The sequence below is a fragment of the Spea bombifrons genome, chromosome 2 (genome assembly GCF_027358695.1).
Source record: "Spea bombifrons isolate aSpeBom1 chromosome 2, aSpeBom1.2.pri, whole genome shotgun sequence".
NCBI classification, from domain to species: domain Eukaryota; kingdom Metazoa; phylum Chordata; class Amphibia; order Anura; family Pelobatidae; genus Spea; species Spea bombifrons.
The window spans coordinates 137,042,609-137,051,129 of NC_071088.1; the positions used below are offsets into that span (position 1 = coordinate 137,042,609).

General features: G+C 46.2%; 1 protein-coding gene across 2 annotated transcripts in view; it reads right to left on the bottom strand.

The window, feature by feature from the left end:
- Window positions 1-586: 586 nt before the first annotated feature.
- Window positions 587-8,521, bottom strand: part of PPME1 (protein phosphatase methylesterase 1) — a 14,484-nt gene continuing 6,549 nt past the window's right edge. For both annotated transcript variants that reach the window (XM_053456646.1, XM_053456645.1), the window contains exons 5-15: window positions 7,499-7,556; window positions 6,713-6,764; window positions 6,349-6,503; window positions 5,877-5,967; window positions 5,711-5,776; window positions 5,270-5,399; window positions 3,762-3,891; window positions 3,398-3,442; window positions 2,602-2,666; window positions 1,065-1,132; window positions 587-631 (exon numbers count right to left, since the gene is read on the bottom strand). In XM_053456646.1, coding sequence (XP_053312621.1) covers window positions 613-631; window positions 1,065-1,132; window positions 2,602-2,666; window positions 3,398-3,442; window positions 3,762-3,891; window positions 5,270-5,399; window positions 5,711-5,776; window positions 5,877-5,967; window positions 6,349-6,503; window positions 6,713-6,764; window positions 7,499-7,556 — 879 coding nt within the window. In that variant the 3' untranslated portion in view covers window positions 587-612. The remainder of the gene's footprint in view (window positions 632-1,064; window positions 1,133-2,601; window positions 2,667-3,397; window positions 3,443-3,761; window positions 3,892-5,269; window positions 5,400-5,710; window positions 5,777-5,876; window positions 5,968-6,348; window positions 6,504-6,712; window positions 6,765-7,498; window positions 7,557-8,521) is intronic.

Sequence of the window (8,521 nt, forward strand, 5' to 3'; positions counted from 1 at the left end):
CATTTATTTTAGGAATATTGGATAGCGAGACATTTAGCTATTTCTCACGTTCAATGATAGTAATCCAAAGGTTCAGGGTGACTGTTCCGGTCATATCTCCTACTCTAGAGCCAAATACCTCTAGAACTTTGACACAGTTTATGCCCTGCCGCCCCTGGGGGCCATTTGATTTGGATTTGAGTTAGTCTGCTCCTTTGGATTCGGCAAACGTATCGAGTCCCTGATGTCAGGAGGAGGTCATGAATGAAAAGTGCGGACCCCCCCCCCCCCCCCAAATCCCACCACACAGAAAGACAGCTTAGAACTTACAAAAAAAAAAAAAAAAAAAAAAAAAAAAAAAAAAAAAAAAAAATCAAGAAAGGTGGAGAAATATTAGGTTTACTGCCCCTATTACTATCCACGGGCAGGGGCTGAGAATGAGACGACGGATCGCGGCTCCCGTCCCCGCAGCCGGCAGATCATTTACGGCAGGAAAACGAAGAAAAATAAAAAACATGCTCTTTTCCAACGTGCTGACAGACTCAGTCTCCTCGCTCTAGAAGGGATGGCGGAGGCAACCGAGCGTCACGCTGGCCTCTGGCGCAACTTATTTACAGCTCTGGATGCAGGGCATTAACAGGACGGGAAGACACTGGGGGGGGGGGACACAAAAAAGAGAAATGATTTAAAACGCATATAATTAAATAAATAAATATTCTATAATGGGGGTTTGGAAATACTGCACTGTGATTTAATATTGTGGTCTGGCTCAATATCGAATAGGTCTGGGGGGGTAATAGGGGAACCAATAGCCACAATTTTCCATTTCTTCACAATATTTACATCAATGTCTACGTTTTTGCTTTACAGCGAAACCCTTTGATGGCCGAGCAGACAAGCGCGGATTAAAAATATTAATGACTTTTGCGTTAAGATTGCGTCAGGAAAAGCGGGCAGACCACCCGGGGGGCCGAAGGGTTCTTATCGGCTGTCAAAGTTTCTATAAACTGGCTCACTGGAAATGGGGTAAAAAAGGACCATTGTCCGCAGTATACAGCCGCGGGCCGTGATTAGCGCATCCTTACCACTGAAATCCGCCAACTGATTCCGCAAACATGTGACGCACCAAGAACGTGGCGACCGCTTCGGCAACCTGCAGCGGAGATAAACGGGCCGAGAAGCGTGAGATAAACGGACATGGAGGCAAAAGCTTTATCCTGTATGTGACGGCCCGGGGTTAATAAGTGCCGTCCATAGTAGTTATTATGACCATCCGGGGTTAAAAAGCGCCGCTTATATCAATTAATGTGTGATTTGTGTATGGAGGTACCCCAAGGGGGGTGGGGGCACGGACCAGGGGTGCGGAATCGCTCACACGCCGGCCATCTCGTGGTCTGTCCCGGGGAAACTTTGAACTGTTGCTGCTCGGGGTCCTTTCGCTTTTTGGACAGGATACCAAATAAAGTCTGCTACTTCCCTGGACATTAGTCTCGTCTAATTCGGGGGCCCGCTGGATCACTCCTTTTCAGGACAATTACGGCACAGTATTCGGCTACGCCTCGGCGAGCTGCAATGCTGAGGACACCGGACCAGTTCCTGAGCCCTGTCCCGCTAGAGTTGGCTAGCGCTGGAAGCGGTTAACCATTTCGGTCCCGGCAGGAAGCATAGTGGAACCGACGGGTGTACCCAGTCGGGGTACAAGGCGTGCCCGTCGCACTCTACTATGCATGAGCACAGGGGTACCATCAAATGTAAAGATCAAAAAACTATATGGTATATACTAGACTTGGGCACTGGCCAACTCTTCGTGGGGGGGGGAAATCTATATATTGTACATGAATATTCGCCCCGGACCGAATACAGGAACGGACGCACATTCGTGTACATTCTTCGTGTTCGTTTTTTGTAGAAGGGGTTAATACGGGGTTAACACGGGACTCACTACACAACAGCTTTGGCGCCAGAATTTTAAATGTCTGTACGAACAACTCTATTGGTCGCCGGCAGGGGCCTCCTCTGCCATCAACCAATGAAGTGCCCCTGTACTTCATTGGTTGATGGCAGACGAGCCCCCTGCTGGCGACCAATAGAGTCGCTCGTACAGACGCTTAAAATCCTGGTGCCGCAACTTGGCCGGCAGAGACCACTGGTGTCCCCGCTCCAAGAGTTAAAGGTCCGTACGAAGTACCAATAGAGCCGTTTGTATGGACCTTTAACTCTTGGAGCGGGGAGCGGGGTCTCCCCAGGCCAAGTTGCACCGTCTAGAGTTAAAGGGCCGTGCCATTGAGTCTATTGGTCGCCTGCTGGGGCCTCCTCTGGCATAAATCAATTGGCCAGAGGAGGCCCCTGCAGGCGACCAATAGAGTTGTTCGCACAGGCCTTTGACTCCCGACGGCGAACCTACGGATTTCTGCCCCCGTTAACCCCTGCGATGCTGTGCGTCTTCGTATACGTTTTGCCACCACCATGTTCGCACGTTCGGTATTCGTGTTCGTTTTCATGGTCGCTCCAAATACGAATGAACACAAGTCCAGTATATACAGCGATCATTTGTGGTTTATTTTTCCCCATTTATTCCAAAATAAGTTTACGTTTTTAGACAGCGATCTGCCAACGTCTCACCTTGTCGGGCACGTCCTCGTGTACCGCGTGACCGCACTGCGGGAGAACCTGCATCTGAAACTTTCCTGCAAAAACACAGAAATATCACAACCGTTCTGTAATCAAATAAAAAAAAAAAAAAATCTACAGTTCTATGTATATAAAAAAAAAAAAAAAATTTTTTACCAACTTTCCTTTAATTACGGTTGTATACGTATTAAATAAATGATAAAATAACGACCCGTTTATCTGTAGTCCTGGTTAAAGAACCTTTCAGTGGGGCCTCTTAATTTGCTCCCTCTGCTCTGCTCTGGACTGCAAGCAGTTATAGGAGGCCAGGCAGGCATTTTGGAGGAATGACAGGGCTCTGTTGCTAAGCAGCTCCAGTATCTCCAACCTTTTAAATACTGTTTTTTTTATTGGATAGGGAGCACTGAGGAGTACCTGCTGCGTTACCGGGTCAATTCCATGTGAACTAACGCACAGCCACGTCGTATGACATCATACCCTGGTTTCCGGCACAAGGCAGGCAGGCAGAGGGGGAGGGGGAGGGAACTGACAGTGTGTGCTGCGCTGGGTCAGGGCAGTGACCCCCCATAAAATGTTTTTTGAATAATTCAGTTACGATCCCCCTTTGCCCCACCAATTTTGCACGTTTGTGGTTTCCACGCACGTGTGAATCAGAACTGGTTATTACATTTTCTCCACCGATAAGCCACGTCTCGTAATATAGTATTTTAACATTTCTCAACCAGAGTAAAATGGGGGGAAAAAACATTTTGTACCCCATGCAAAGTAAAATATAGCAACATAATACCCTGCATCTGTCCTATAGTGAGGTCTTTATCCAACCGGTCCACCCCTGGAAAACACAGAAAAAAAAAAAAGGAAAAAAAAAAAGGATTTAAAGCAAATATTTTATTTTTCCCAAACTTCAGCAGAATCTTTGCTCTTTCTACAAAAATAAGAATTCTTCAGATTACCTTTAGATTTTTGAAAATAAAATACTGGTTTCAACTTAACCAGATCTGCCGGTTTATAAGTAAAAAAAATTGTGTATGAACAAAAGTAGCTACTCAGATTTTGGGGGGGGGGGCGGAAAGGACGTGTTTCTTGTGACTGTTTTATGTGCGCTTTTCAAAAAAAAAAAAAATATATAAACAGATCACGTCGGCACCCACCTGCTAGCAGGAGCTGCTTGGGCACAGAACAGCCGAGGAAGAGACTGGAGAGGCCTCGAAACCAGCCGTCCCAATACTTCTCTGTGTTAGAAAGCTCGATTCTCCAGGTATACGGTCGCTCTTTTTTGGTCTAGAAAGAAAAGTCGGAAGCAAACGAATAAGGTAAACGTAAAATTGTAATCATTTCTGGTTTAATTCATTGTTATATCTCAAACTGGTTTCATTAGTAATCGGTGTTAAGGGCGTCAAGCAAATTTGTTAGTTGACCTAAAAGTTATGTATATATACAATACCGTTCAGAGGACATATCTGGCTGTAACAATTTGCAAAAGGGTTTCCAATGATCAATTAGCCTTTTACACTTAAAACCGGGATCAGCGAACACAACGTGCCATTGGAACACAGGAGTGATAAAGGGCCGTTGGAACACAGGAGTGATGGGAGTGATAAAGGGCCACTGGAGCAGAGGAGTGATGGGAGTGATAAAGGGCCGTTGGAACACAGGAGTGATGGGAGTGATAAAGAGCCATTGGAGCACAGGAGTGATGGGAGTGATAAAGGGCCACTGGAGCAGAGGAGTGATGGGAGTGATAAAGGGCTATTGGAGCACAGGAGTGATGGGAGTGATAAAGGGCCGTTGGAACACAGGAGTGTTGGGAGTGATAAAGGGCCACTGGAGCACAGGAGTGATGGGAGTGATAAAGGGCCGTTGGAACACAGGAGTGTTGGGAGTGATAAAGGGCCACTGGAGCACAGGAGTGATGGGAGTGATAAAGGGCCGTTGGAACACAGGAGTGTTGGGAGTGATAAAGGGCCACTGGAGCACAGGAGTGATGGGAGTGATAAAGGGCCGTTGGAACACAGGAGTGATGGGAGTGATAAAGGGCCATTGGAATACAGGAGTGATGGGAGTGATAAAGGGCCATTAGAATACAGGAGTGATGGGAGTGATAAAGGGCCATTGGAATACAGGAGTGATGGGAGTGATTTCATGTTATATTGACAAAAATAGCTTTCTATCAAACAAGGAAATTCCTAGGCGACCCCACACTTTTGAACAGGCTGCTCAACTTGCTGAACCTTCCCTGCAGAGGGTCTTCGGCACAATGACCCCTTGGCCTTCTTAGCAAAGCGCAGACCATCGCGTACAATGGGTTTAATTCTGAACCCGGCTGCCAGGAGGGAATCCATTGGATACTATTGACGGTCGCGCATGCACAGGCTCTGTCCTTCTAATCGGACTGACCATGCTGTTTGTTAATCACATATCCGAACTGACAGCTGGTCTGGGAGCGACGAGGGGCAAAGTTAGGGTGGACAAGACCCAGCGGCACTCGGACAAGAAGAAACAGGCTTCAGATTAGAGGAAAAGCTTCACTTCCCCACCTGACTCAGCAAAATTAAGACAATAAATCGCTGCTGAATGAAAGGCCGGAATCGAATGGAAATTATCCTAAAGGAGGAACCCACTGGATAGAATATCATAAAACAGAATAACTCCGGCTTACTTCTGTATCATCCTCTTTCTTCCTCTTGTTGACGGACTGGCCCCCATTCTCGTCTTCATCTTCCTCCTCCTCTTCGATTATCCCTTCTACTATAGCTTTGGATCCTTCTGGACTGGTTGCTTCTTCACACCTAAGTAATAGAAATTGTTTCATAATTAGAAAAATTAGAAAAAAGACCCCGTTTATTTGATGTCAACGCAAAAACAAGGAAATTGCGGCTATTAATACATCTCTCGGTTCCGGGTGTTCTAGAACACGGATCCGGAGCTCCGATCTGATAAATAGCCAGAAAGAGGCAGTATTTCCGGTAATATAACTAATAAGTTAGCGACCTGGCAGATATCAGCTCCCCTGTACTCGCGCAGGATCATTTATTGTTTTATATAGCACCATCAAACTCCGTAGCACTGTACGGAAACGCCGGCTCTCGCCTCTACTTACTGCTTCACCTGCCCTCCCATGGAGACGCGCGCAGACTCCAGATTTCTGATCTGGCCACTTTTGACACTGGGGAGGGATAAATAAAAAAAAAAAAGGTTAGAAAACATTAGCTGTTACAAATAAAACACTAAAACGCATTTATTTATACTGCAAGATATCGACCGACCTCCATTCTATGGCGTTCTCCAGGGACTTGAATGTTTTGGGACGGCTGCGCAAGAAGTTCTGCATACTGTTCAGCGCGTCCATGGCGGTACCTGGAGATAAAAGAGGGGTTAATGACGAAGCCCGAGGTGACGTTGGTTACTAAACAGCTTTTATAGCAAAAATACCTGAAACATCTAAGTTTCTTCCTATAAGACGATTCAAAGACAGACTCTCTGACTATATGCAGACAGCCCTGCTTGATGCATTATTTGCCCGGAAATACTCAGAAAACCAAATTCCGCCAAGTGGGGGTCATGGGAGCAATCGTGACCACCTGATCATTTTGAAGACTCTCTAAAGACAACGCAAAGTCGTCTCTTTTTTGAAATTTGAATACATTTTGCATTTATAATTTAAAGGGACCACGCAGCTATCACCGGCACCGAACTGCGTACGACAGCCACGGCGCCCCTTTAAGACTAAAGACGTACCTTCCACGACATCGATCATGCAGAGACCCAGCAGGCTCGGCAAGAGGTTCGCGGCGGCCGTGTGCACAGCGATGGCCCCGCCCATACTGTGACCAATCAGCATGATGGGAGGGGGCAGATCTCCATATAAAGCTTCCACGACATTCCCGATGTCCCTGCAGACGGAACGGGAGACGGAGGTGAGCGAGTTCCATTTGCAAAATCCAACGCGCGGCCAGTTTACCCCGCGCCCTCCGTTTCCAGAACACGGGTGGGGGCGGCCGGGCCCCCCCCACGTCGGCGGCCGGAGAGTTCTCAGGTAAGCCTAGCTCGTAAAACACCATGCAAAATGAATACCTGCAACAGGAACCTTCATAACCCTTACCTGGCCATGGTCTCTGCGGAGAGGTCCTCGGGGTTCCTGACTTTCGTTTCCCCTGAAGGGAGAGACAGTGGGACTCAGTACCACGGAACAGAAAATCACATTTACCGTTTTAACCATGTTTAGGATTTATGCTTTTTTTTAAACCTCCAACATAGACCATACAGAAAAATATACCCCCCCCCAAAAAAAAAAAAATATTCAACCGGTAAGCGAGGTGATCGAGAACAGAGATCAGCCTGATAGTCTCTGTATGCCTAGAACTGGCATTGTGGTCCATTTTTACCATTCTAACAATGTTTTCACCCAAAAGGAAAAAAGATACAATTAAAACATTAAAAAATCAACTAAGTTGGTTAATGCCCCGGTGTGGGTGTTTAGCACACCGTTCTGTGGTGAAAGGCCAGAGTCATGTAAGTGGCTGCAAACAGTATTCTATTCTCTTGGTCAGCAGGGGGCGTCTCTGTTATTAGGGGCTCTGACTGCCTGGTCAGTTTGGAAGAAGAACGACAAAAATTTTTGTCAAAACTAGGACCGTTTTTTTTGTTGTTTTTTTTTTTACAAAAAAATAAATAAATAAAAAAAAAGAAAGAAAAATAGAATATTTAAAAAATATGTATATTTAATCTGATGCTACAGATAAAGCATTTAGTAGGAGTTTCTCTTTGGAAACGGCTTTATAAACAGACCAGACCAAGACGTGCTCCTCTATCAAGCATGAACGGTGCGCCAGGCTCCATAACCCTGCGCCGTTTGGTTAACCGGCTTTTTATGCGTTTTAATACACACCGTGTCCTCTCTGGTCTAACGCGACGACTCTGCAATGAATCCGGCTGATAATCGCACTCTGTAGAGACAACGGCAGAAAGTTAAGTCATTTACCCCGTAACCATAGAAAAATAACTTCAAAAAAGAAAAATCCGGCTTTAGTATAAACGCACCCTTATGCTTTTAATCTGGACAGGGTAGACATCGCCATCTCTTGGCAAGCGGATATTACTGATTTATATGGCGCCATAATCATCCGCAGCGATGTACAACGCCTTAACAGAACATTAGTAGCCCACAACATGAGAAGAAAAATCCCGGGGGTCTGCAAGCACCTAAACGTTATAAACATTGCTGTAATACTCACTCCCATCACTCCTGTGTCCCAATGGCCCTTTATCACTCCCATCACTCCTGTGTTCCAGTGGCCCTTTATCACTCCCATCACTCCTGTGTTCCAATGGCCCTTTATCACTCCCATCACTCCTGTGTTCCAATGGCCCTTTATCACTCCATCACTCCTGTGCTCCAATGGCCCTTTATCACTCCCATCACTCCTGTGTCCCAATGGCCCTTTATCCCTCCCATCACTCCTGTGTTCCAATGGCCCTTTATCACTCCCATCACTCCTGTGTACCAATGGCACTTTGTGTTCGCTGATCCAAGTTTAAGTTTAAAAGGATAACTGATGGTTAGAAAACCCTTTTTTAATTATGTTACAGCCAGAAAGTTCCTTGTTTTCCATGGAAACAGCGAATTGAACCAAACGTCTGAACATCAGCAACTGGGGGGACATCGCAGAATTCTTACAGACCCCATGGGGTCACAACCTACTACTTACTAACTGAAAAATAAAGTTCTGGATTTCAGCTCCTTTGAGCAGAGCCCCCCTTACCGTTCATTGCTTTGCACTACTTGCTATGTCTTGTACCTCTCTGTGGAGTATGACGGCGCTATATAAATCAATAACACTCGGTAAGGTCTGCAATCGCAGGCGTTACGGTTCCACCAACGAGAAGACCGCTTGATGCCACTCGATCAGCA